Genomic DNA, 26,194 nt, shown 5'->3' with positions numbered 1-26,194 from the left:
CCCCTCCCCTTCCCTCCCCTCCCCTCCCCTTCCCTTCCCTCCCCTCCCCTTCCCTCCCCTCCCCTCCCCTCCCCTCCCCTCCCCTCCCCTCCCCTTCCCTCCCCTCCCCTCCCCTCCGCCCGCCCCACCCGCCCCATGGTGTCCTTGGCCTTGTCGTGCATCACCAGGCCAAACACAAGGTGGCGACGGTCCTCGGGCTTCACGGCCACACGCGCGCCCGCCTGGTCCTCAATCTCTAAGTCCAAGTCGTCGGACAGACCGCGGCCGTCCCTGTGCCCGTGTGATTCGGGCATTCGTTATATAGCGTGGTTGGATTGGGTCAATGTGATGCTGGCGAACCCGGGTCGAGGCGGAGTGGAAAGGAAAAGGGGTTGTGGTGGTGGCGCGTAGGTGCAATGCGGGGCATTGACGCGACGGCCAGCACCCTCGCATAGCAAACGGTGCAACGGCGGCCGGCGCTCTCACACGGCATCTGCTCCTCCCTCAGTCTGAGTCTTAACAGCCTTCACCTGCCCGCCAGCGCCTCAGCCGCCTTGCGCACTCCCTCCAGACGCGCGGCGCGCTCTGCGGCGGCGTTGGCGGCGGCCGCCGCTGCGTCGCCGGCGCCGCCACGTGCCACCAGCACCCGCGAGGCCGCGGTGATGCCGCAGTCACACAGTCGTTTGGAGTCGTCCTGCGTCGTTTGGAGGGTGGTTAGGAATGGTGGTGGCAGTTGGACAGCGAACGCTTCAGGCAGGAGGGAGCGGGGGCGGATTGGGAGGTATGGGACAGGCAGGGTTCAGATGACAAAGCCTACGGGTTACGGTGGGCTACGGTTGGCCAAGGCCGCGGCGCCCCGGCTTGAGGAGTACCGTTTTGCAAAGATGCATGCATGGCACACCTGCAGCGTGCGCCCTCCCACAATCAGCTTCACGGAGCCCTCGTTGCCTGCAACGAATCACGAAGGGTGTTGCGGGCGAGCGCCGGTCGGGGAAGAGTGGGGGCAGCGAGGTGGGAACGAAGCAGCGGAGCGGTAGATTGGGCCTGGGCCTGGTTTTCGCCTTTCGGGGGACAGGCCCACTCGGCATTAGGCCCACTCGGCGCACTGCAGCGGCGCTCCACCCCTTGAGTTCTGTGACCTACCGCTCATAAGACGAAGGATTTCCGCTCGCAAGCTTCCGACCGAAGCCTCAAGCGAGTCCACAAATACGGTGCCGGCAAGTGCGCCAGTGCACTTCAGCCCAACACCGCCAATCTGCTTCGCTCCTCGGTCCGCCATAGCCTTAATCGGTATTGGTGGTGATTTGCCTAGGTATGCCGCTAGGAGTAGGTATGAATCGCCTCAAGGGTTCGAGGCAGAGCAACAGTCTTCGGTCGCGACAGCCTGCAATAAAATGCTAAATGTAATTGCACGCTGTATGCTAACAATGGTAGCAAATTGGGGTTTTACACCGCCTCGTCAGCCTGCAATCGATCTGGATCCGGCAAGGCCAACACGCAAAGCGCCATGAGTTGGCACCCTCCTGACTGGTTGGTGCGCCGGGTAACCCGGGTTGATGGCAACAACCTGCAGCCGCTACAAAGCCCACAGAGCCTCCGCCAAGGGTATTCGTATTGTTGTTGAGCGCAAAGAAGTCAAGTTAGTTACCATCACGCTTCACCCTGAGCACGCCTTTGGCTCGCGCACACGCGCGCACAGGCAAAACACCATGGCCCCCATGCTTTCCGCAAATGCTCAAGCTCATGCATTTGCTCGACTGCTCATCCGTTGCTGGATCCAATTGTGCTCACGCACACCATCCAGATCCGTGGGATTTCAAGTTGTGCTCTTGCGCACGCGCAGCCCACCCACACCTAGCCGCCGTAGGAGAGACCAACCACCGCGCGCGCCACCGCGTCCTCCGCAGCCTCCCCCTCCTCCACCGCCTCCCTGTCCTTCCTATAATTTACCTCCACGCCGCCGCCTGCGACCTACCGCCGCACCCCCATCCGCGCGACCTGGCCTCGCCCCACCCCCGACAGGCCGCCCGCACCGCGCGCCCCGCGCCACCTCGCCGCGGCCTCCAACTCCTGCGCCCGCTCCATCTCCAGCTCCCACTCCTTCGCCTTGGCCGAGCGCACCACCGTTACGCGCCGGGTCTTGACGTCCACGTCAGCAAGCAGCAGCACCAAGATCGCCATCTCGCCCGCCCCCACCAAGTCGAAGTGGGCTGCGGTGCGGGGGCCGGGGCAGGCAGCACGCGTGTCACTCGGAAAACACATGGTGGCGTGGCAAATGCATCACGTGGCAGGAGTAAAGGTGGCTACATGGCAGAGATGCAGACATGCGGACACATGGGGGATGGGTGAGGTGAGCGGCCGCGCGCAATCGCGACCCTGCTGCCCGGTCATCGCTGTGCGGCTGTTTCATTCCGATCCATCGGCACGCACTGCATAGCAGCAGCCTGACTCACCGGCGTCGGGATCCGCCCACTGGTCAATGATCGTGCTCGTTGCCGCGCTCTGTGTTTGTACACGTGAAAGCGCAGGCGTGCATTGTGTGTGGGGGAGGGGGTTTCGCCGTTCATAGGGAACGGAGTGAGTACATCACAAGTTTGAAGTGCCGACGTCCATGGGGGGTGGGGTGGATAAAGGAGGGGAAGAGCGGCGGGAACGTGGTCGGGAGAGCCCACCGCACCGCACCTCGCCCGCGCGCAACAAGCTATATGCGGCATACATATGCGCGCGGATGAGCGACGCAACCGTACCGTGTGGAAAGTCACGATGCCCAGCTCCCTGCTAAGCCCCTCCACCAGCGCCGCGCTCGCCGCCTGGCCCGCCGGGCCGCGACCACTCGCCGCCTTCACGGCCTTGGCGAGCTCCTCGCGCCGCCTCTGACGGAGCTGCGAGGTGCGAGATACCGGTTGCCAAAACAGGATGGAACACGCAAGTCAGCTCAACAGCGGTTGCCGGTGAGTGCGTCGGCAACGGCGGTGCCGGTAACCCTGGGAAGGCAACAGGCACACCCACGTACGCACCGATGTCTGACGTTCTTCCCACTAACACACCTGAGAGACCGCGAGCACAGCGCCCGCCAGTTCCTGTGGACGTGTGGGAGTTACGAACAGCTCGGTCCAGTGAGGGGCGCGTGCTCAAAGGTACACACGTCACACAGTAAAACACTGCGCTGAGCCAATTGAAGCCGTGCACCAAGGCTTCAAGCTCCCGGGCTCCCCAGCACCTACCTCACACGACTTGCAAATTAGCTGAGCATAGCATTCGTCTTCCAGCTGCTCAGCAATCACATCCACCAGGTGCTTTGTGGGCTGCTGCTGCTGCTGCTGGGATTGCTGCCTGCCGGAGCCCTGGGGGCCGCCAGCCTTTGCCAAGGCGCCGCCGCTGCTGGCAGTAGCATCGGCAGCGCCACCGGCAGTAGCCCCCGCCGTAGCACCGGCAGAAGCACCGGCAGTAGCAGGGGAGGCAGCGTGCAGGTAGTCGCGTACGAACTTGGGATTGCCACTGCATTTGTAGCCAGGAAGGTCACCAATCTGGGAAAGCACCACACACGGCTCCGAGCCCTCCGGCAGCGAGTGCGGGTCCTGTGGCGCCGGCGTCACACAGGTGGGGTCAAAGCACCGGGGCAACCGGGGTAGCAGGAATGAGGGACACACAAAGGGCCAGCAGGCACAGCATCGCACAGGCAAGCGGCATGCGACGTTCTCCACCGCAGCAAGGCGGTATACAATGCCGGGTGGTAGCAGCTCACGGAGAGCGGCCTTCTGCACGCACGCGCACTACAAATTCTCTGGCGTGCATGCACGCATACAAACGCACGCACTCACACACACACTCACACACCTCCCGTGTGTGCCGGCCGGGCGCGCGGATGGCTGTGGGCTGCAGCACTTGCGCCGCTCTCAAGTGGCGCTGCAAAAACAGCAGGCGGCGCAGCAGCAGCGCCAACGTGTAGGACCCAAGGGCCACAAACGGCAGGCCCTCCTGCAGGCATGGGCGTGTGCGCGCATACCATACACGAGGGAATGTTCCGTAAGGACACGGCACCGAACCGCGAAGCAAGCTTGTGTTGCACACCACAGGTACCTAACGCGGCACCAGCAATGGCACCTGGCGCCCGGCGCCTTGCAACACTGCGCCACGCCACGCGTGTCAAACCCCACCCCACCACCGAGCGAGCCCCACCATGTCCCGTCAACCCACCTCGATGCCGTACACACACTCCGTCACGGTGGCGCGCACCAGGCTGGCAGCGTTTTCCCGCCTCTTCGCCGCCACACCCGCCTCTGCCACTCCTGCCTCTCCTCCTTCTCCTGCTGCCCCTCCGCCTGCTGCTCCGGCCGCGGCCCCCTTGTCTCCCGGCTCCTCACGCCGCCCCCGCGGGCCCACGACACGACCGACTTGCAGGCCTGTACTGCCCCAGGTGCACGGCACGACGCCGCACGGCCACTCCAGCAGCAGCGTCTTCCACAGCGCAGTCCACCACTCGTGGCCCTGGGCATGAGCCCCAGACAGCGCCGCCAGACGAATAAAGGTGCTGACTGTCCCGTCATAGTTCAGCAGCTCGCCACCCGCCGCAGAAAGAGCCTCGCCAGCGCCGGGTGCGACAGCGGGTGTGGTGAAGCTGCCTGGCTCAACAACGAGTGCCAGCGGATCGACGCTTTCGCGGTGGCGCAGCATCCTTGCAGCCACGCCATCGTCATCGTCCTCTTCGTCGTCTGAATCATCATCGGAGTCAGTGTCGTCTGAGGTGTTGCCGCCGCCGCCGACCCCATCCGCCTGCTGCTCCCCCTTGCCGCCGGCGCCGTTTCTCCGGCTCCGCAACAGCAGCCGCCGCACCTTGTCACTCCAGACCCTGTCATCCTCGTCCTCATCGTCCTCATCGTCATCCTCCCCGTCGCCGCCACCACCATCGGCGGCGGCCCCGCTGCTGCTGCTGCTAGCTCCCGCCGCCTGCGGGTCCCGCCCGCCGGCGGCGGCGTCAGCGGCCGTGGTGGCAGCAGGAGCCGCCTTCACGCCCGCCGCCCGCGCCGCACGCACGTCCGCCTGCCGCACCTTGTCCTGCCAGTCGCACAGCTTCAACAGCACCTCGTGAAGGTGCTGCTCCGTCTCCGCGTCCTGCAGCTCCGCCTCCGCCCGAGCCTGAGCCTCCACCGCCGCCTCCGCCGCCTCCGCCGCAGGGCCGCTGACCCCAGCCCCAGCCTCAGCCCTAGCTGCTGCCACCGCAGCCGCCACCTCCGCCTGTTTCGCCGCCTTTCTGTAGGCGTCCCGCGCGGCGCTGACCCTGCCCCGCATCACGTCCAACTCGGCGGTCAGCGCGGCGCGAGCCAGCTGGTGCAGCAGCGGCATGCGACCCAGCCGGTCGTAATGGTGTTTGATGGCCTGCAGCACCCGGGGCGCAGGAGGAGTGGGGGCATGCAACGCGCGTGTTGGGGTTGCCGTATGCGTTGGTTTGCCACAACGGCACGCGCGCAGTCTTGCCGTACATGTCATGCACAAACGTTCACACGCCTAGCGCAGGCGGCCGGCTGCAACCCCCCCAGCACCCCTCACCAAGGCCGTTATCTTGTTGCCGGCCGCTGAGAGCTCCTGCGCGTGCTCCTCCGTAAGGTGGGAACCCCCGGGTCCTCTGACAACCATGCGACCAACGGTCCTCAGGGACACAATCAGGTCCGTCGCCAACGCCGTGCGCGCATACGCCTCTAGCGCGCTAGGCGTCGCAGGCGGGGCCACATGCTGCGTTGCTGGCGCCGGCGCTGCGTGGCATGCATGTCACGTCCAGCACAGCAGGCAGTATGCGCAGCATGCACAGAAAGTAGTATGACACTTAGGGGGAGCGCTTTGTGGCGCGCGACAGCCGCAGCATGAATGTGGGTCAGTGTCGGTCGAGGAGCCATACCCGCCGTGTAGGCAGGCACGTTCAGGCGTGTGCGTGTGTGTGTGTGTGTGCGCGCGTATGTACGTGTGTGTGCGTGCGTGTATGTACGTGTGTGTGCGGGTGTGTTGCAGCCATCCAGTCAGGTGCCACCAGCGCGCCAGGCCACCCGGACCGGCATCAAGGCGAAGCAGGACCCCGGACACTCACATTGACCGGCCGCTGTGGCGGCGGCAGCAGCAGCAGCAGCTGTGGCTGTGGTAGCCGTGACTGTAGTACGTAGAGCCGTCCAACCGCCGCGGCAGTAGCTGTTGATAACCCGGTAGAGTTGTAGCTGAATCTGCCGGTCCGCCAGCAAGCGCATCAGCTGTAGCGTGGGGGAAGAGCGGACAGCCGCAGGCGGGTGGGCAGGCAGGCACGCACGCAGGCAGGCAAACGGCACCCCCGATGACGACACTCAGAGCTACCTGTTGATAAAAAATGTACGAGCTATGATGCCAATAAACATGCAACTGCCGAGCACTGCCGGACACAACCACCCACGTCCGCCGCTCTAGGGTTAGCGCTCCACGCGCCCCGCCCCGCACCGTACTAAGGCTATGGCCGTACGCATGGGCAGCTTCAGCCCTACCCACCGGAAGCACCACCAACCGTACGGCATCTGAAAACTGCAAGGTGAGTAGTTCCGTCTCAGCTGCCTCCCCCTCCGCAGCCGCCGGCTCCCGCTGCCGCTGGTGCATCAGTTTCTGTCGCAGTGCCACGTGCACGTTTGCCAGCGCGACCTGGAGGGTCTTGAGGTACTTGTGGCCTGTAACGTCGCCGTACAGCGAGTCCCGGAAGTCGAGCCCCTGTGCAGCGGCAAGCGGAGGGGCCGGACAGGCGCGCAGGTAGGCAAGCGTGCGGGCGGGCACGTGGCACGTGGGGGCAGCTCGCTCGCTTGCACCCTTGCAACGGTAGTCCGGCAAGGAGGCGGTGGGCAGCTCAACCCAGCGGCGTGCAGGCGCACGCATAGCAGCCCCACCCAGCCGCATGTAGGTACGCACACACACACACACACACACACACACACACACACACACACACACACACACCTGTCTCCTTACTTCCTTGTGCTCCTTATGACACACACACACACACACACACACACACACACACACACACACACACACACACACACACACACACACACACGCGCGCGCGCACCTGGTGTAGAAGCATCACAATCGCGCCCATGCACCATCCGGCGGTGGCCTTCACCACTGCCTCCCGCTCCTCCCGAGCCCGTCGCTCCGCCTCTGCCTCTGTTGCGTCCGCCTCCGTAGCCTTCTCTGCAGCCTTCGCCTCAGAACCCGTCGTTCTCCCAGAGCCGCCTGCTACTGCTCGCGCCTCCTCGCCGCCGGCGCCTGCTGCCTGGTCGGCGGCCTCCACCGCAGCAGCGACTTGGCCCTCGGAGTCGCCACTGCACCCACCATCGCCGGGGCTGCAGCTTCTGCCGCCCTCTGTTGCGGAGGCGCTCTCAGCCGGCGGCGGTACTTCATCCACCACAGCTGCGTCACCCGCCACCGCAGCTGGCTTACCAGTCACTGCACCTGCTGCTACGGCATCACTTCCGCCGCCGCCACCGGCACCGCCATCAGGCCCACGCGCGACGCCGGCCACTACAGGCTCTGAGCCCAGCGCCTCGCCCTTCGCGGCTGCCCCAGCGGCGGCAGCCTTTCCCTCCCCCTTGCTGCCGCCAGCACTGACACCGCCCTGCACACCGACGGCGTCCTGACCGACCTCTCGCTCGTGGCTGCTGCTGATGTTGTTGGTGTTGTTGTTGCTGTTGACCTGCTTATCTTCACTCTGCGGCCCCTCGTCCTGGCTGCTGCTGCTGCTGCTGCTGCTGCGTTCCTTGCCCGCTGTGCTGTACCTGCAGCGGTCTATGCAGCCGGTTGACAGCAGGTGCACGCGCCGCACGTCCTGCACCCGCAGCCGCGCCACGTGGTGCGCCCAGCGGCCCGCCTCCTGCAGCCGGAGGGAGGGATCGGCAGCGGGCCGCAAGTGGCAGGGTACATGGGTCGACACCGTGCATGCGAACGCGCAGCAAACAGCGGGCCGCCACTGAGTGTGTGTGTGTGTTAAAGAGCACAAGGAAAACATTGCGCAAAGACAGTGTATGCGATGCAGCAAAGCGACGGTTTACGGATGTTACCTGAAGTTACCTCGCATACCTGCTGCGGTGAGCCGCCGGTCTTACCAACCGGAAATCGCGCAAGCCCCGCTACTCTAACCTCGAGGGGGGATTCGTGTCCACACGCTCTCAAGGGTGCAAACCCATGCATGTGCTCACGGTACCGTGAGGCCCAGGCACTCCTACGATTCCTAGCTCCGCGTTGCTACTCCTGGCCGCTAAGTCCAAGCTCCCCCCCCCCAATCCTCGATGAAATGCTCACCTACGAGCGAATAAGAAAACAACAGAGCACAGGGCGACAGCAGGGGAGTGTCACGAACAAGAGCGAAGGCACATGTTAGCGCGGCTGCGCGCGACGAGCAAGAGCAAACACGCAGCCCAGTCCCAGCCCAGTTGACTATACTAGGGGTTGCGCGATTTGGGAAAGAGACGGAGGGTGGGCGACCACGAGCAAGTAAACAGGCGGGCGACGGCATGGGCGCATGCATGACGGCAACGTGTACGTGTGTGTGTGTGTGTGTGTGTGTGTGTGTGTGTGTGTGTGTGTGTGTGTGTGTGTGTGTGTGTGTGTGTGTGTGTGTGTGTGTGCGTGTGCGGCTGGCTTGCACCAGCGCAAGAGTCGTTGTGTAAAGAGCTCAAGGAAAACAACAACAAAGACTGTGTACTGTATGCGATGCAGCAACGCGACGGCACGGCATATACGTTGTGTGTGTGCGCGCACATGCGTGTGGACCACATGTCCAACCGTTCCCGTGTGCTTTGTGGACACACGCTCACGCACCACACATTCGGCACGGCCATGCCCATGGCTAGACACACACCCACACACTCTCTCTCTCTCGGCTTCCCTCTCTCTCGCGTGCGCGTACATGCGTGTTTCCCTTCACACATGCGGCACGCGTGCTTCCACACACCCACACAGCCATGCACACACACACACACACACACACACACACACACACACCACACACACACACACGCACACGCACACGCACACACACACGCGCGCACAAACACACGCTCACACGCACACATTCGTGCGCTCACCTGCAACACGCCGTGCAGGCGGCCCACCTCCTCCCGCAGGCCTGTCAGGCCGAACAAGTCCTCGTCCAGGGGCGGCCTCCCCACCTTGAACAGTCCCGCTTTTGCTGCTTCCTCTGCAAGTGGAAAGAAGGGGTACAACACATTTCACCTCTTTTTGCTTTTACGCATTTGTCGCATACAGTGTTGTCGGCCAGCTCTGCTTGTGTGCTGTTACATTGCCAAAATGCATGGAAACGCATCCGGCAAGGCAATCACTGGCATCCGCCATCACCCTGCGTGTCTGAAGGTCACCATTCCACTTCGTACGCATCGTGCTCACGGTGCGCGCGCCATGCCTCCCCCACTGCTCTTTTCCAGCTGTCTCCCCACCGCCCTCCTGCACAGTCGTCACGTCGCGCTCCGTGACCGCCGCACACCCAACGCGGTACGGCAACTCACCCGCCACGTCTATCGCGGCCCACATCGCTTCCAGGTTATCGGCGGTGCCGTGCTCCTCAAGGATATCCGCCAGCTGCTCCACAGGCTCCAACACACACATCGCCTCCAGATCCTCCGTGCTCTCATCCTCCGAGCCGTCATCATCCGAGCCGTCGGAATGGTCAGCAGGCGCGGCGGCCGGCGCCGCCTCTTCCCCCAGCTCGTCGTCCTCGCCCTGCTGCACGACAGCAGGGGTTGTGTTGATGAGGGGAAGACAACGGGGCGGGGCGGGGGGTGGGGTACCGAGAGGCACCGCGTGGCGCCGTTTATGCGGCCTTGCGACGTGGTGACAGCTGCATGCGCCCGGCTGCTACTCCTTGTATCTTTGACGGCAGTACTCCAGCAAGGCCCCGGCACGCGTGCCACGTCTAACCGGCCTTTCAAGTGGCCCATCCCCCCGCCCCCTGACCTGGCGTCCAGAGCCCCCCTGGCTGCGCTTGCTTACTTGATTGCCTCTAATCGTGTGCCAGACGGCGCGAGCACGCCACCTCGCAAGCCGCACCCCCTCGTCGTTTGCCGTTTGCCCCGTGAGAGAAATGTTTGCTAGCGCAAATGCCTTTTGATGTGACGTGCTTCCGATAGCTGTGTCGTCTACAACAAGCCCAACACGCCTGCGCGCCTGCAGCGCGGAAAGTGAATTTGCACAAGCCATGCTGGGCTTGCCCTAATCCTTTCAGAGATTTGGTTATCAAAATGCATTAGGCAGAAACTGTCTGGTCATCTGCACCGCAAAAGGCTAAGAATGTTGTGTGCAGTTTGGTTTTGACTGTGGTCGAGGTTTGAAGTCGAAGTAAACAGCGCTGTACTTTGCATCGCATGTTGAAGAATGCTGTATCTCGACTTGCAAGCGTAGTCAAGTACCGACAATGCCCGCCGCCATGGCACGATGACACCTCCTTCCCCGCGTCCGGATTCCGTATTCCCCGAGTGCCATGCCCTCGTTCCCCCTCAAATGTCTTCACTCACGCAACCACAGTTCCCAGAGAACTTCCAGGCAAGCCGCTCTTGAGCACGCAAATGAAATACACACACGTGCGCTCAGACATGCACAAGCAAAGCAAGCACAAGCCCCCAAACCCATGCACGGCCCCTGGAGCGCACAATCATACATGTTTGTCTTGACCGCCGCACGATGAAGCCGCCCAAACAATAACCCACCCTAGTGCTACAACGCCGTGCGCGGTCCGCGTCTTCCTCACAAACATACATTTGCATTTAACACTCACTCAGGTGTCTTGTCATTCTTCAATTCAATGGTCAAACACACGCTTAGGCACTACACGTCAGGCTATGCCTGCCTGCACACACACACACACACACACACACACACACACACACACACGCACACACACACACACACACGCACACACACAAACACACGCACACACACACACACACACACACACACACACACACACACACACACACACACACACACACACGCACACACACAGGGATGGGTACATGTAGCAGCAAAAGCGCGCCTGCCCCCGCGCTGCTCACCGTGGCGGCCGCCAGCGCCAACGGCACACGGCGGGCGGCGCCAACGGCACACGGCGGGCGCCGCGCGCCGCTGAGCTCACCATCCCCGACAGGGCCGCCATCAGTCGCCCAGCCGCGCCACCCACTGGGCGCTCAGCCCCAGCTGGGATGGACTGCAGCAGCCTTGGCGGCTGTAGCCGTGCCAGCCATGTTCGCGCTAGGCCCTCCGCCCCACCACCCGCCCCACCCGCCCCGAGCCGTGTGCCCCTGACGCGCCCGCAGCTGCTAGGCCCCGCCCCGTGCCGACGGCCACTGAGCCGCCTAGCTCCCGCTCCAGCTCCAGCTGATCCATCACCGACGCCTTGACGCGCCGGGCCTTGACGTCGACCTCCGACAGCAGCATCACCATGAGCATCAACTCGCCGGCCATAGTGGTGTCAAAGTTGGCTGCGGTGAAGCAAAGCGGCCGGCACACACATATGGCAGCGCAGCTAAGAAGCAACAGCACCCGAGCGTTTACAGGCGCGTGCCTGGGTGCCCAGGGGCGTTGTCTCTGGCAGGAGCCTGGATGAAGGGATTGAGATAATCGACGAGAACCAACCACCCAGACCCTCTCATCCCCTCGAATCTCCACTTACGGTCATCGGGCTTGACCTTCAGGCTGAGCAACGGGCTCCTGGTAATGACCTTGGTCTGTGAGGAAACAAGGGGTGTCAGCTTTGTACAGCTGGAAAATGGGCTGAGCCCCCGTACGCTTGGGAGCTAATAGGCGTGTAACGCCCCGTCAGAGCCTCCATGCCGCTACGAGGGACACTGGGGTTGGGGCCGTGCGGGATTTCCCGCGCCACGCATGCGTGCCTTGTCACGTTCCGAAACACCCCACGCATTTCTTTCGCCTCCTGCCATACTCAACACCTCCCCGGCGCCCCACGCTCAAAGGGCTAGGCGTGGGGCGGGGGCGACCTCGGGGCTTCTCCGCATTCTGGCGCGTCGGCAGGCATGGCTCAGCAAGTCGCTCAAAACTTTCGATATACTTCCCCGCATTGCTTGCCGCCAACATAGTTGGCCATAGAGACTGCATATCATGGGGCACTGGATGCTTTCCTCGCGACCTTGCGAAAGTCTGCCTGCACCTGAAACCCCTCTGCCCGTCACCTCCCCTGGTCCGCCTCCCCCTCCCCTGGTCCGCCTCGCCCCTCCCCTGGCCCTGCACGCTTTCTTCGATCCACGGACAGGGGTGTTCCTGGGGGGCTTCGCCCCCCCCCTGGAACGCTGCGCTGGGGGGGCTCAGCCCAAAAATTGTTGTTTTAACTTCAGTTTGCACTTGTTTGTATATGTAAACAACAACACGGCTTAACAACACGGTCTCATGGGCCTTGAGCAGGATCCAACGCCTCATGCTGTCATGCATACCGTCCGCCCCACGCAACAAGCCCGGGTACGAGCGATGGGTGGCGCCCTCTCGCAGCACGCGCACATACCTCGGATGGAATCACCACGGCGAAGCCAATCTCTTTTCGGAGCTGGTCGAGCCGTGCAGCTGCCACCCCCGAGGATGCTAAGCCCTTTGGGGCCGCCCTGTGCGCTACAGCCGCGAGCGCCTCCGCCTCCGCCCGCCGCGCCTGCCGTACCTGTGAAAATGTCAGTGGGGTGTGGTGAACGGGCAGGTGTAGGGGCCACAACAGAACGCCGTGCCGTGACCTCTGATGCCCGGGGCCGGCTGGAGTGGGGAGTTTCCACAGGCCGGCGCCTGGTTTGCGGTCCTTGCTCGCGAGTAAAGCATGGCACAGTGTGCGGTAAGATTTATGTTGTTTTTTATTTTGTTGCCTGCTGTGCTGTGCTTGACAGCGGGACTTGCGGCGGCGTGTCAGAGCCCGCTCACGCACCTGGCTGATGGCTAACACAGCGCCCGCAACTTCCTGGGGGTTTACGTGGATGGAGCAACAGCATCTCTTCAGACAGCGTATCGCAAACACGACGGATACTAAGCACACCCGCAGGCCGCGCAACATGATACGGTTTTTGTCAGATGCCATCGTCGGTAAAAGTGACCACTGCTGTTGAAATTCGCGCGGCAGTCAGGTAGACCCACCTCGCACGACATGCAGAGCAGCTTCACGTAACCGTCCTCGTCCAGGCTCTCTGAGATGAATGTCCTCAAGTCGTTTGTGAGCTGTTGGCGCTGTTCCTGTTGTTGTTGGCGGCCAACACCATCGCCCTTGCCGCCACTGCTGGCCTTTGCCGCCGCGAAGCTGCTACTGCCGGCTGTAGCAGGGGAGGCTGCGTGCACGTACTCCCGCACGGGGCGGGGCCTTTTGTCGATTCCGAAATCTGGGACGTATCCGAGCTGTGCCAGGACCACACACGGCTCTGAGCCCTCCGGCAGCGAGTGCGGGTCCTGTGGCGCCGGCGTCACACAGGTGGGGTCAAAGCACCGGGGCAACCGGGATAGCAGGAATGAGGGACACACAAAGGGCCAGCAGGCGCGGTATTGCACAGGCAAGCGGCATGCGACGTGCTCCACCGCAGCAAGGCGGCATACAATGCCGGGTGGTAGCAGCTCACGCAGCGCAGCCCATTGCACGCACGCGCACAACAAACTTATCTGGCCTGCACGCACGCACACACACGCATGCACTCATGCACGCACACGCACCTCTCGCGTGTGCCGGCCGGGTGCGCGGATGGCTGTGGGCTGTAGCACTTGCGGAGTAGCGCGGGACGACTGCAGCTGTAGCAGGTGGCGCAGCAGCAGCGCCAGGGTGTACGACCCTAGGGCCACAAACGGTAGGCCCTCCTGCAGGCATGGGCGTGTGCGTGTGTATGTGTGGTTGCATCGCGAAGCGGGCAAGCAAGGTGTGGGCACAATGCCACAATGCAGAGCGCAAGTGCTTGGGCCATGGAGCGAGGGTGGCCGAATCAACAACGTCGCCCCGCCCTTACCTGACACCCTAGTGGCATAGCCACCCCGTCTGATCACGGACTCAACCCTCCTTTTACCTCCCACCAGCTCACGCCTCTGTGCCACTAGTTCCCCTCAAGCCCGTGCCTCAAGCCCCGGCAAGCAACCTGCGGCGCCCGCACCCCACCCACCTCCACGCCGTACACAAGGTTATGAATGCTGGTCATCATCAGCTTAGCCGCGTCCTGCCGCCGCCGCGCCGGCTGCACGCCCGCCGCGCCGCAGCCCCCGCCTCCACCACCGCCCTCGCCTGCGGCTTCTCCTGCTCCGCCCGTTGCCGCTGCCGCTGGCCCTGCTCCCGCCGGGGCTCCCTCTGCCGGCAGTCGCCCGCCCTCGCCGCCCTTCTCGTCCGCGCCATACAACGCCATGCTTCCGAAGGTGCACGGCACGACGCCGCACGGCCACGCCAACACGAGGTTCTGCCACTGGTCGCTCCACCACCTGGGGCCCTGGACGTGGTCCGCCGACAGCGCCGCCATCCGAGTGAAGGTGCTGACGCTTCCGTCGGCACTCAGCAGCCCTGTGGCATGCACAGGAGCCCCACCGCTCGCAGCTTCTGTGGCGGTGAAGCTGCCAGGCTCCACACGAAGCCGCAGCGGATCGCGCTCAGCGTTCATCCAGCACTCCGCCCTTTCCTCATCGCTGTCGTCCGACTCATCGCCGTCTGAACCGCCGCTGCCACTGCCGCCAGCCCCGTTCGCCTGCTGCTCCACAACGCCGCCGGCGCCACGTGTATGCCTGGGAATCATACGGTCTAGCAGCTGCGCCCTCTCGCTCAGGCCCTTGCCGTCCTGCCCAGCCCCGACCGAGGCAGTGCCGCCGTCTTGCTCGTCAAGCCTTGCGGCCTCCATGGCAAGCGCGGCCGCCGTCACCGCCGCCTTAGTCGCCGCCCTGCGCTGCTGACGCAGCCGCTGGCGCTCGCAGCTTTGCTGCCGCACCTTGTCCTGCCAGTCACACAGCTTCATCAGCACCTCGTGAACGTGCTGCTCCGCCTCCGCCACCACTAGCGGTTGCCGCGCCTGCAGCCGCTGCTGCTCAGCCGCCTCCGCCGCCTCCGCCGCAGGGCCGCTGACCCCAGCCCCAGCCCCAGCCCTAGCTGCTGCCACCGCAGCCGCCACCTCCGCCTGTTTCGCCGCCTTTCTGTAGGCGTCCCGCGCGGCGCTGACCCTGCCCCGCATCACGTCCAACTCGGCGGTCAGCGCGGCGCGAGCCAGCTGGTGCAGCAGCGGCATGCGACCCAGCCTGGAAAACTGTCGGTCCAGTTCCTGCAGTAGGATCGTGTGCGTGTAAGTGTTCGCGTATGTTTGGAAAGAAAAGTAGAAGGGCTGACACGGTTCGTGGCAAGTATTGTGCACGTGCGCGGCTGTAGCGTGTGCCGTACAGTCTGGGTGTGGTCAGGGAGGCGCCGCGGGCACACAAATGGCCGGGCGCATGGACTCGGCGGTGTGCACACGTGGTGTGCCCGGATGCATCGCAACGATGTATGGGCGGGCGGGCGCTCTGCGGGCGGCCCTGCACCGGGTAGCGTGGCGTGTCACACGCACCCACCCTACCCATGTCACGACGTCCAAACTGCCACCCGGCATGCCCGCAAGAGCCCGCACCAGCCCTCACCTTAGTTGTCGCTTTCTGCTGCTTTGCCGCCTGCTCCACCGCCTGCTCGATATCAGGTACGGCTTGCGCTCCGAGGTTCTGAAATTTCGCTTGGCGCATGACGAGACGCGATGACAGCAGTTCTATTTCCAACGTGGACCGCGCGTATAGCTCCAAAAGTAGCTCGCGCGGCGAGCTTTGCGCCCCTGTGTGTATCCCCAGCGCCGGAGTGGATGGGTGCCCGAAGAGCGAGAAGTAAGAGCGAGCTATCCCCGGCAAAGACAACGGCGAAGTAAGGCAACCAACGGCATAATGAAAAGCAGCGCACCAAACTTACACGGCGAAGGGGGCGCGGCAGGGGCGGCAGGCGCGGCGGGTGCAGGGCCAGCAGCTGCGGCTGTTGCAACTGCGGCTTTCGCAGTTGTCGACAGCCAGCCGTCTCGGCAGTAGCTGTTGAGCACTTCGAACAGCTGCAGCGACACGTGCTGGCTGGCGAGCTCGCGCAGGAGCTGTGGGTGCGGGCGGAAGGAAGGCGGCCGGGAGATGGAGGGCGAGTGCATGGGTGGTGTGTGTGTTAAAGAGCACAAGGAAAACATTACGCGTAGGACAGTGTATGCGATGCAGAATTACGGCCGCGGATTACCTTCAGAGTATACTTACCGCAGGTGGTGTGTGTGTGTGTGTGTGTGTGTGTGTGTGTGTGTGTGTGTGTGTGTGTGTGTGTGTGTGTGTGTGTGTGTGCGTGTGTGTATGTATCGCTGTGTGTGTGTACGTATGGCTATGTGCACGGGCGTGCGAGTGTTTATGTGTTTGCACGCGCGTGGATATGTGCGGACGATCGAGTGGCCGGGGTCGCGGGGAGTGAGGCAGCTGGCACGCAGGCACGGCACGGATGCAGGTAGGGCAGGTTCGTGTGCTCGTGCGCTCGGGCTGGCAAGGCTGTGAGCCACGTGACCGCATGCCTGCTGCGGCCGAGCAGCTACACACGAGCAAATCACACAACTGCCGGTGGGCACCCACACCGCACCTGGACTGCGTTCAAGCGCAGCCCAACAACCCCACATACGCCCCACACCTCAACCCGCCACCCACCACCAGTTGCAAATGCACCGTGTGCGCGAACAACACCGCTGACTGCGTCCGCTCGCCGCCGCCGGCGCCGGCGCCGCCATCGCCAGGCGCCCCCACCTGCAGCTGCGCCGTCTTGCGCAGCTGGTACTGCAAGGTCCTGGCGATGTCCTGGAGGCCGCCCAGCAGTTTGGAGCCCGACAGTCGGTACATGACACCCCGGAAGTCAACACCCTGCGGAGGGTGGGGAGTTACATTCATGATAAGTTAAGGAAGTGGGGGGCCAGAGAAGGCGGAGGAGGAGGACGTAGGGGCCGGCGGAGGTGGAGGAAGTTGAGGAGAGGAAGGGGCCGCAGCAGAGGAAGGAAAGGGAGGTGAAGGTGTCTCGCACCTGCTGACAGCCGTCAGGGAGCACGCCAAGCAGATGGCAGGCGTGTGCGGCGGCGGTGGCACGCGTGTGCGTGGGGGCAGGGGGCGGTGGCGGGCGTGCTAACAGAGGCTTGCGACGCAAACATTCGTGCCCGCTGCGGTACCCTCGCAAGTGCGCACACCCATAGACACACACACCTGTTTCCTTCATTGTGCTACTTCTACACACACACACACACACACACACACACACACACACACACACACACACACACGCATACAGGTGCATCGCGGGGTCAGGCCGAATGGTCGCCCGTGGGGTTCCAGGCTTATCGCGGGTAAGTATGACTACCTGGGTCACGACAGTCACGCGACGCTCGGTAAAATGGTGGGTATCGGTAAGTAACTCCGGCGTCGTCTGGGCGGGCTTTCGTTTCGTTTTTTTAACACACACACACACACGCGGAATTTTGTTCCGTTTGATTCTTTGTTTAACACACACACACACACACGCACATACACACACACGCACGCACACGCACGCACACACACACACGCACTCGCACACGCACACGCACACGCACACGCACGCACACGCACACACACGCACGCGCGCACCTGGTGTAGCAGCATCACAATGGAGCCCAGACACCACCCGGCGGTAGCCTTCACCACTGCCTCCCGCTCCTCCCAAGCCCGTCGCTCCGCCTCTGTAGCCTCCGCCTCTGCCTGCGCCTCCGAAGCCTCCCCGCCAGCAGCTGCGTTCCCATCGTCGCTCAGCACAACGTCATCGTCGCCTCCCACTTGGCCCGTATGCTTTCCAGCGGCGCCGTCGCGGTCGGTGACACCGCCGCGGCTGTCACCCCCGCCCCCGTCCTCGCCACCACCACAGCTGCCGCTGCTGCTGCCGCTAGCGCCCTCTGCGGCATTCTTCTGTGGCTGCTGCTTCTCCCCGCTTCCACTGGCAGTGGGGTACGCGTCCAGCCGTGCCTCTGAGTCTGCTGCCTCGGCCGCCCTGGCAGGCCAACCGCTGCGGCCCGCGGCACTGCTGGCGCCGCCCTCGCGACGCCCGCGTTCGCTTTCACTATTGCTGTCCCTGGCGCCATTTTGTCTGCGGTCACTGCTGTCGCCATCGCCCTTGCTGCGTGACGTGTGTGGGCCCAGGCATATGTCGTCGGTGCCGAATCGGCAGTTCTGTGGGTGGCCGGACCGTAGCAGGCACACACGCCGCAGGGCCCGGGGCTCCAAATCCAACACGCGATGTGTCAGGCGACCCACCTCCTGCGCAGTTCGCACGGGCGCGAACCAAGAGCGAGTGGCGAATTCAGGCGAGGTAGACGGCGCGCTTCCAGGTGTGCAGCAGGGAGTGAATGCATGCAGGGCGGGCAGCGCTGGGTAGAGCGGTGAGCGCGCACGCACACTCTCGCGCGCTCACCTGCAGCACGCCGTGCAGGCGGCCCACCTCCTCCCGCAGGCTTGTCAGGCCGAACACGTGTTCCCGGCGGGGGCCCCCAAGCACCATCGTCCCGGACTTGGAAACCTCCACTGCGGGATGTGAAGGGATGTCAAGGGATGTGAGGGGGGCGGAGTTATGATGCCCCGCCCATGCGTGACATCCCTTGCACCCCCAAAATCAGGTCACACATCGCACAACACCGTAGCAGTAGCAGACGCACACAGTCTGTGCATGCACACACACACACACACATACACACACACACACAGCACACACACACACACACACAGCACACACACACACACACACACACACACACACACACACACACACACACACACACACACACACACACACACACACACACACACACACACACACACACACACACAGCACACACACACACACACACGTGGGGGAGGCACAGCCGCACCCGCCAACTCCAGCGCATCCCACAGCTTGTCCAGTTGGGCAGCGGTGGCGTGGCTGGCCAGGGCACCTGCCAGCAGCTCCACGGGCCCCGCGTGCTGGTTCTCGTACGGCACCTCAGCTACCCCGGCAAGCTCCAGGCCATCTTCCGGGTCAGCCCCATCCGTGCCCGCCTCCGCCTCCGCCACAGCCTCCGCCCCCGTGCCGTCGTCCTCCTCCGCCTTCTTTGTGGTCCCGTGGCCGTTGCAAGTCGCACAGGGGGAGCCACGCCGTTAGGCTTGTTCACGGTTTGAGCCGTTGTCCGTCCGTCCCCGCGCTAACCCGCGTGTCAACCGCAGCAGTGCTACATGCGAAACCCCAAGGGTGCTGCTGCCCGCGACATCCACAATCGTACCCCAAAAGCGGGGCATACAAGGACAAAAGGAAGCGGGCTTACAGGTCTGCCCTTCACGGCTCGGAACACCGATCGGAGGCGCCACCCGGCCTTCCACATGTACGTGTCGACCGACGGCTTCGCATTCAACAGCGCCAGTGCCTTTCGTGTTTGCGTGGTGGTACTGCTGTCTGCATGCACCTCCTCGAGTAGCAGTGCCACCCGCCTGCGCGCCTGCAGCCCCGGCAGGGCGTTTGCAGCCATCCCGACCCCGAAGCGCAGGGACTCTGCAGACCTATGCAAACATGATAGACGTGCTTTTCTTATGTACTTGGGTCAAGCGCGGTCCTGGCATCTGCATTCCATGCAGCAGCAGTGCGAGTAGCGCTCGCAGTTTTGCATTTGGTGAACAAAAGTACGCTGGGCCCTAAGTATATGAAAGAAACTATCACAGGTTGTCATTCAAATTCAGTGCCGAGCTCAAGCACAGCGGGCGCTGCGCGTTTCATCGTGTCAAGCCCGGTCAAGCTGTGTCAAATGAAGCTCGCGACCCCACGACCCGCCCTACCCGCCACCGCCCGCCACTACCCTCACCACTCCCACTACTCTACTACAGTACTCGCACAGGCACCCATGCACACAAGTGCTACACCCGCACATCTCAGCTCATCACAGTCAGCCCTCGAGTCATGGACAATGCCCTGGACCGGCCACGACAGCCCACTCTCAAGTCGTACCACGAACAATACCGCGCTTCTGCTGACCTATCTAGCCACGAACATTCATTACGGCGGGGGCATGGTTGGTTTAGTTGCGGCCGTGCAAAGGCTGCGCACATAAGGAGACACCAGAAACCCACTAGGCAGTAGACACATGCCGTGCGCGGGCAGCAGCCGGCCGGCCGGCCGCGTCCATTACCCTGACGCCTTCACGAGCGTGCTGGGGTGGGCACAAACGGTGCCGCGCCCCTATACTCCTCAGTGGGCGGCAGCAGGGAGTTCAGCTACGCGTCCTGGGGGTCGGCCCCCGCCGCGAGGTCAGGAGGTCAGGAGGCATCAACGGCGCCTCCACGCGGTGAATGTGAAGGTTTACTATGTCGCCCATTGTGTGCATGTGTGTGCGCCACTTCGCCGTGAATTACGCACTACGCGCGGTGTAGTGCGATGATGAGCGCATCCAAGGCTCAGGTTATAGGCCCCACTACCCGTCTACTACCCCCAGTCCCCACTAGGCACCAGCCCCTCAACCCCAGCATGATGCCCCCCATCACCCAACTGTAAGGCGTGTCTTTTGGGGCTGAGCGGCTGAGCCCCCCGAGCGAAGCGATTCAGGGTGGGGCAAAGCCCCCCAGGAACACCATGTGACACCCTGTGACCCTGTCCGTGGCTGCATGGGTTCAAGGGGAGGCTTGGGAATGAGTGGCAAGGGAAGGCACGCTTACTTTGATGGTGTGTGAAATATGCACACCATGGCCATTCCTGGTACTGGGACCCCAGCGTTGGTGGCCCGAGCCCGTGCCTGGCCCCCAAATGGGGATAGACGTGGGGCCATCGCACGTGTACCGATTTGCAGTCAGTCCTCCCTGATACTGCGGCCATTTTCCAGCCTTCAAAGCCGGCGCCGGCGCGCAGGTTGAGACCTGCCGGTGTTGTCTGGTTAGCGACCTGTGCTGACGAGGATGGCGTAGCGGGCAGTCAGCTGCAGCGGCAGGGGTGTTTTCCTTGCTGTCTGGTTGGCCTGCTGCCTGCTGCACTAGTGCTTGATAGCTGGGCGCGACTGGGCACATATGGCGGGCGGTGCCTGTACAAACCGACCCCGGCTATGTCCGGGAGATGAGGCTAGTATCGGAACCTTCGGCCTCAGACGGAGGACGTGGCGTGGCGGCACAGCCCACTTTTCCCTTGCAAGGGAGAGCCACCTTTTCTTGTCTTGTCTTGTCTTGTCTTTGTCCAGTATCTAAGTTTTTGCATCCTAACCTGACCCGTTCCCCTGCCCAGCGTGGCATGCCGCACGTACACCAAGACACTACCGGCTCACTTTGCCTGAGCACTTCCCAACCCTACAGCCTGAAGGAATGCAAGATTGAACACCTAGGAACCCCTCGAAACCGCACTATACCTAGCGCTCTCTCATTCGTACTGCGGATCTGAGCGTGTGGCCATCGCTGCAACCCAACACGACCCCACACAGCCTGCCTAGATAGCTGGTCGAACCCCAATCAGCTATGCAAACATGATATACGTGGTTTTATTATGTACTTGAGTCAAGCGCGGTCCTGGCATCTGCATTCCTTGCAGCAGCTGTGCGAGTAGCGCTCGCAGTTTTGCATTTGGTGAACAAAAGTACGCTGGGCCCTAAGTATATCAAAGAAACTATCACAGGTTGTCATTCAAATTCAGTGCCAAGCTCAAGCACAGCGACATCACACGACACCCCCCAGGAACACCCTGTGACACCCTGTGACCCTGTCCGTGGCTGCATGGGTTCAAGGGGAGGCTTGGGAATGAGTGGCAAGGGAAGGCACGCTTACTTTGATGGTGTGTGAAATATGCACACCGCCGTGGCCATGCCTTGTACTGGGGCCCCAGTGTTGGTGGCCCGAGCCCGTGCCTGGCCCCCAAATGGGGATAGACGTGGGGCCATCGCACGTGTACCGATTTACAGTCAGTCCTCCCTGATACTGCGGGACTCAGCCCCTTTCCAGCTGAACAAAGCTGACAACCCTTGCCTTTGTTGTGTAGTAGCGAGCATCACAGCAAGCGGGCCAGGACTAGCGACAGCGGGACAACACCTTGCGACTGCAGCGGCCATGCCTAGTCAAGCGCTAACTTCACGGCATCCCTGTGGGGTCTACTTGCTTCACGGGGACGAGGACAGAGGACCATGGAGGACGCACACATTGCGTTACCCAAGTGCACTCAGAACAGGCGCAAGCAAGTGAACATGTCTCTTCCAGGAACAGCACCGCAACGCCACCCCCCCCCCCTCAGCTAACACCCTGCATGCCCCTCACCACCGACCGCTGTGCAGCGACACCCGCGCAGACGTCGCCCAACATGTGTCCATGTCCACCCATACAACTCCGCCCATTCCCCGGCAACCGAACTCTGCCCGGAGCCCCCGGCCCCGCCCTGAAAGCCTGGCCAGCAGCTGCCCCCGCACTTGATACTCTCCTCCAGATTCCTCTTGATACGCAGCATTCCCCCCACCGCGGCTCGCCTCCGCCTGCCGCCCCCGCCCGCCGCCTCCGCCCGCCGGCCTCCTCACTCAAACGTCGGCGCCCCCCAACCCACGTGCGCTACCCATCCACGCCCATGGTGCGGAAGGCCTTGCCGGGGCCCTCGCTGGCGCTGACCAGGCCGCCCGCCTCCGCCAGGCGCTTCTTGAAGGACTCCGCCTCCGCCTCCGGCACCACAAGCTCCAGGCCCACAGCCGCAGCTGCCGGTAGGGCACCATGCAAGCAAAGTAGCAAACACACGTGGGATCAGGCAGGCAGATTCTGGCGACCACCCGACCAGACATGTCGGTGCTGTCATACCCGAACCCGGACTTCGTAAGCCGAGCTGTCGAAACCGCCGCGAACTACGCGTCTGCACCGTATCCCTGCCACCGACGCCACTCGGTGGCAGCCCTCTCCTCTGCTGCCCGTCAAGCAAAGCTGTTTCCCGGCGCCCCTTACCCACCGCCTTGGCCCACACTCACTCCCGGCTGCCGACAGCGCCTTGGCTGCGGACTTGGCCCAGCCCGCCTCGGCCACCAGCTGCCCCGCCGCCTCGCCGTTCAGCTTGGCCTCGTTGGTGTGCAGCAGCCAGCCCTGCGGCAGGGAGGGGCCCACACATGTGGTGCCGGTGTGGCGCGTGTTCCGTCCTCTTGCTATCTAACACAGGCGACACGACATGGAGGCAGGCGCAGAATACGGGAGCTGGGGTGCCACGGCGGTAGGTTCAGCTGTACGCGGCTACCGTACTTCAGTATGGGTTCCATTGCGGTAGCGAGCAGGAACCAGTAATCGCCCACCTGCTCGGCCGCCGCTCGCGCCAGCTGCATCGCCGCGTCCTGCTTGCCGCCCTCGAACATCGCAAACATGTAGCTGCCGGCGGGCCGACCCGCCCGCCCGCCACACGTGAGCAGCACAGGCGACTGCGGCCGTGTAGGGGCGACAGGTGGCAGGGGTGACGCGAGAACGAGAGCACATGCATGTGAGAGGGTGACGCCACAGCAGGAACTCACGGACGTCCTCATTTTATTCCCACTGACAAGCCCGCATCCATACTCAGATTACATGGACGACTTTGCTTCTCGCGCGCCTCCTGCCTACAGAATCGCACCTAGCACCATACATATGTTGGCCCACGCCTACCGGTCCGGATGGCGCCGGTGCTGCCGCTGGCTCCGACGCCGGTGCGGGCTCCGGCTGCTGCTGCTCACCGCCCTCAGGCGCCGCCGCAGGCGCGGGCGGCTTGCCGGCCAGCACGTCCGCCGGCTCCTGCGGGATGGGCTGCAGCAGGCTGGCGGCGGTGCTGCCGGCCGGCAACAGGTCCCAGTTGCCGTCCTGTACAGAGGCCGACAGCGCCGCACGCGTAGCATACAGGGTCACCGCGAGAGGCATCATAAACACGGCCTGGCAGGCTGGTTGCGCTAGGTGGCAATAGCCGAGTTGGAAAGGGCTGTGGAAACGGCTGTGGAAACGGATGACGGGGCTGCCCTTTGAAACCATCAATCATGCGACTTGCCTTGGGCGTGAAGTCATAGATGTGCCACCAGAAGTTGTGGAAGGCGCTGAGCTTGGAGTGCTTCATGTGGTCTGAGGCGGCGGCGGGCGAGGAAAGGCGGGAACAGGCAAAGGCGGCAGTGCTGGGTGGCATGCTGCGTGCAGCTCAGGAAGCTCCCTGGGGTACCTGATCGTTTTAAAAGTTGTGCTAGTGGCTTCCATGCAAGAGAGCGCCACAGTACCGTACTGGGGACATTGGCACCTGCCGCATACCTGCTAGCTGAGGGTAGCTCATGTCAAAGCACGTGAATTGCATCTGCGGATTGGAATGGAAGGAGAAACACGTCGTGGCGAGGATGGCAGGTGCCTTTGTACGGGCATGCGGCGAGCGGGGCCGAGCGGCATGGGGGCTTACAACTCACAGTCCCAAAAGCGTCAGGCTTGACAGAGGCACGCCCTTGCGGCAATCCCAACATCCTGCCACACACCAACACCGGCACAGGTGCTGGGGTGCAAGTGCCACACACGGCTACACAGCAACGCACGTTGCTGGAGGACTCCACGATGGGCCGCGTGCGGCAGTACAGCGCCAGCCGGCAGTTGTTGCAGTCGCGCGTCCTGTTCGCAAAGTGGCCATGACAGGAACGCGTTGAGGCTTGCGATGTGCGGCGGTGGCGGTGGCGTGACCCAATGCCACCGGGCACACACACAGCACGGTACACCATGCGCCCTGGCCCGGCCTACTGGCACATGTAAACACACCAGATTGTGGCATGTTGCGAGACGCGCGGCCGCACCTGAGCTGGCGGCACACGGCCACCAAAGTGCAGTTGCTGCTGTTGCGAATGAACACTGCGCCGTCGGTGGGACCTGTCGGCAGCAGGTGGCGACGGCGGCGGACGTGCCGGTTGGTAGCCGAATGCACAACCGGTGGTCTCGCATAACTACTGCACTGTAGAAGGCAGCAACACCGACAAGGAGCGTGCAGCCTTGCACACGCGGCCTCACCCACGAAGATGCGGCAGTTCTTGCAGTCGTCGATGGTGACCTGGCCGCACGCGTCCACCACGTACAGGTCGCAATCCTGACCGCAGCAGCAGCGACAGCAGCGGGAGGGGGTGTTGGCGACTAAATCGGGCACTTGGGCTGGCGGGTTTATCGGGTGCTTGGGCAGCTTGCAGGCCCCTTAACCTCGCGCCTTAACCTGTAACCCTCGCCCCACCCTAGTCCTTGGTGCACAGCCCTTACCCATCAACCCTTCCCCATAGCCACGCAGGCGCCCCCCTGACGTGCGCCGCCCATACATGCCCATGGCTGCCTGCAGGGTGCTAGCTGTCTACCTACGTGGCAGTTGTCGATGGTGAAGGCCTGCCCGTTGATGGAGCCCGGCGGCTTGACCTGGTGAAGGGCGAGGCAGTGTGGGCAAGGCAGGGCCTCAGTAGACAAGCCATGGCGAATACTTTGTCAGGGAGTTCCTAAAGGAGTTTTGGGTTCGCTTTCCCGACAGCGACGCGACCACCGAGCTGACCTTGGCCTCGCCCTTCAGCTCCACGAACCGGAAATCCTTAGGATCCAGCTTGGGGCGGGGCAGGTTGGCGATGCCGCCAGTGGGCTTGGAGGCCGCGGCCGCGGTGCTGCCGCCAGCGGCCTTTGTCGGAGACTGCGCACACCACATATGAAGTGGCGCTGGTGAACTTTCCAGGCCGCGGAAGGGGCGAGGGGGTGGCATTGACGGCCACGCTTGGCGGGAAGGGCAACTGGGGTGTTGCGCCAAGTGTGCCCCCAATCCCGTTTTGACGTTAGTTGACCAGTAGCCGCAATAACATTGTTTGTGTGCAAATTAGCTCAGAATGAGCTACACACCGCACAGCATGTCCTTGCAGAATGCCATGGCGTGGTTTAGCACCGTGGTGTAGTTATCCGCACCTTTGCAACGTCATCAGCACCTCCTGATACCGCATACTTGCTGGCTCTATCCTCTTTGCTTTGCAGGCAGCCCATGTCGCCGGTCCACAAACTCTGCGTTTGACGATCAGCTCCTTCTATCAATATCACAATATGCAAGCCACAGGTTAACTATGCACACTAAACAGCGAAGTGACACAGTGGTACAAAGACAGAGTTTGACCGACAATCGCTTGACGGCTACACTTGCTCCTCTTGCTGTGTTGCGGCGGCGGGTATGAAGTATTTGATCACGTGTATT

At 63.1% G+C, this 26,194-nt stretch overlaps 4 protein-coding genes across 6 annotated transcripts in view; all 4 read right to left on the bottom strand.

Moving 5' to 3' along the window:
• CHLRE_03g205650v5 (uncharacterized protein) overlaps positions 1 to 1,366 on the bottom strand; it is a 6,832-nt gene extending 5,466 nt beyond the window's left edge. The window contains exons 1-4 of the mRNA XM_043061485.1: positions 1,123 to 1,366; positions 881 to 927; positions 510 to 673; positions 129 to 270 (exon numbers count right to left, since the gene is read on the bottom strand). Coding sequence (XP_042926480.1) covers positions 129 to 270; positions 510 to 673; positions 881 to 927; positions 1,123 to 1,258 — 489 coding nt within the window. The 5' untranslated portion in view covers positions 1,259 to 1,366. The remainder of the gene's footprint in view (positions 1 to 128; positions 271 to 509; positions 674 to 880; positions 928 to 1,122) is intronic.
• Positions 1,367 to 1,413: 47 nt separating this feature from the next.
• Positions 1,414 to 10,286, bottom strand: CHLRE_03g205700v5 (uncharacterized protein). 2 transcript variants are annotated; one of them, XM_043061487.1, is made up of 14 exons: positions 9,991 to 10,286; positions 9,507 to 9,723; positions 9,069 to 9,181; positions 7,052 to 7,855; positions 6,484 to 6,696; positions 6,059 to 6,215; positions 5,527 to 5,729; positions 4,177 to 5,355; positions 3,817 to 3,957; positions 3,204 to 3,557; positions 3,027 to 3,059; positions 2,727 to 2,861; positions 2,433 to 2,481; positions 1,414 to 2,189 (listed from the first exon to the last, which is right to left on the bottom strand). In XM_043061487.1, exons 1-14 carry the CDS (start codon positions 10,195 to 10,197, stop codon positions 1,951 to 1,953), a joined length of 4,044 nt encoding a protein of 1,347 aa, XP_042926479.1. In that variant the 5' UTR covers positions 10,198 to 10,286; the 3' UTR covers positions 1,414 to 1,950. The 2 variants fall into 2 exon arrangements, with proteins under 2 accessions (XP_042926479.1, XP_042926478.1); XM_043061488.1 differs by having other exon boundaries at positions 9,507 to 9,720.
• A 48-nt stretch (positions 10,287 to 10,334) lies between these two features.
• On the bottom strand, positions 10,335 to 19,786 carry CHLRE_03g205701v5 (uncharacterized protein). Of its 2 annotated transcripts, none has more exons than XM_043061489.1 (14): positions 19,341 to 19,786; positions 18,909 to 19,128; positions 18,455 to 18,564; positions 17,638 to 18,300; positions 16,675 to 16,884; positions 15,920 to 16,091; positions 15,604 to 15,788; positions 14,121 to 15,254; positions 13,684 to 13,824; positions 13,120 to 13,425; positions 12,914 to 12,946; positions 12,509 to 12,658; positions 11,666 to 11,720; positions 10,335 to 11,474 (listed from the first exon to the last, which is right to left on the bottom strand). In XM_043061489.1, exons 1-14 carry the CDS (start codon positions 19,539 to 19,541, stop codon positions 11,245 to 11,247), a joined length of 3,810 nt encoding a protein of 1,269 aa, XP_042926476.1. In that variant the 5' UTR covers positions 19,542 to 19,786; the 3' UTR covers positions 10,335 to 11,244. The 2 variants fall into 2 exon arrangements, with proteins under 2 accessions (XP_042926476.1, XP_042926477.1); XM_043061490.1 differs by having other exon boundaries at positions 18,909 to 19,125.
• A 1,408-nt stretch (positions 19,787 to 21,194) lies between these two features.
• Positions 21,195 to 26,176, bottom strand: CHLRE_03g205750v5 (uncharacterized protein). Its single transcript, XM_043061491.1, has 13 exons — positions 25,915 to 26,176; positions 25,517 to 25,648; positions 25,333 to 25,386; positions 24,997 to 25,072; positions 24,786 to 24,858; positions 24,534 to 24,606; positions 24,262 to 24,304; positions 24,011 to 24,081; positions 23,638 to 23,829; positions 23,295 to 23,417; positions 22,980 to 23,091; positions 21,808 to 22,715; positions 21,195 to 21,752 (listed from the first exon to the last, which is right to left on the bottom strand). The coding sequence occupies exons 1-12, from the start codon at positions 25,987 to 25,989 to the stop codon at positions 22,576 to 22,578; spliced, it is 1,164 nt and encodes a 387-aa protein (XP_042926475.1). The 5' UTR covers positions 25,990 to 26,176; the 3' UTR covers positions 21,195 to 21,752; positions 21,808 to 22,575.
• Positions 26,177 to 26,194: the final 18 nt, after the last annotated feature.

Source organism: Chlamydomonas reinhardtii, chromosome 3, assembly GCF_000002595.2.
Source record: "Chlamydomonas reinhardtii strain CC-503 cw92 mt+ chromosome 3, whole genome shotgun sequence".
NCBI lineage: Eukaryota > Viridiplantae > Chlorophyta > Chlorophyceae > Chlamydomonadales > Chlamydomonadaceae > Chlamydomonas > Chlamydomonas reinhardtii.
The sequence above is the reverse complement of the archived record's forward strand: the minus strand, read 5'-3'. Positions and strand labels throughout refer to the sequence as shown.

Bases quoted from the DNA above. Each gene is read 5' to 3' on its own strand.
- CHLRE_03g205700v5 (XM_043061487.1), bottom strand. From the start codon at position 10,197: ATGGCTTGTGCAAATTCACTTTCCGCGCTGCAGGCGCGCAGGCGTGTT. The intron at 5,730-6,058 runs GTGAGTGTCCGG...CATGCCACGCAG, and splicing joins CGCCACAGCGGCCGGTCAAT to CGCCGGCGCCAGCAACGCAG. The intron at 2,482-2,726 runs GTACGGTTGCGT...GTACAAACACAG, and splicing joins GCATCGTGACTTTCCACACG to AGCGCGGCAACGAGCACGAT.
- CHLRE_03g205701v5 (XM_043061489.1), bottom strand. From the start codon at position 19,541: ATGGCTGCAAACGCCCTGCCGGGGCTGCAGGCGCGCAGGCGGGTGGCA. The intron at 16,885-17,637 runs GTGCGCGCGTGC...CACCCTCCGCAG, and splicing joins TTGTGATGCTGCTACACCAG to GGTGTTGACTTCCGGGGTGT. The intron at 11,475-11,665 runs GTAAGTGGAGAT...GCTTCACCGCAG, and splicing joins GAAGGTCAAGCCCGATGACC to CCAACTTTGACACCACTATG.
- CHLRE_03g205750v5 (XM_043061491.1), bottom strand. From the start codon at position 25,989: ATGGGCTGCCTGCAAAGCAAAGAGGATAGAGCCAGCAAGTATGCGGTA. The intron at 25,073-25,332 runs GTAGGTAGACAG...TGCTGCGGTCAG, and splicing joins TCACCATCGACAACTGCCAC to GATTGCGACCTGTACGTGGT. The intron at 24,082-24,261 runs GTATGCGGCAGG...CCGCCGCCTCAG, and splicing joins GAGCTACCCTCAGCTAGCAG to ACCACATGAAGCACTCCAAG.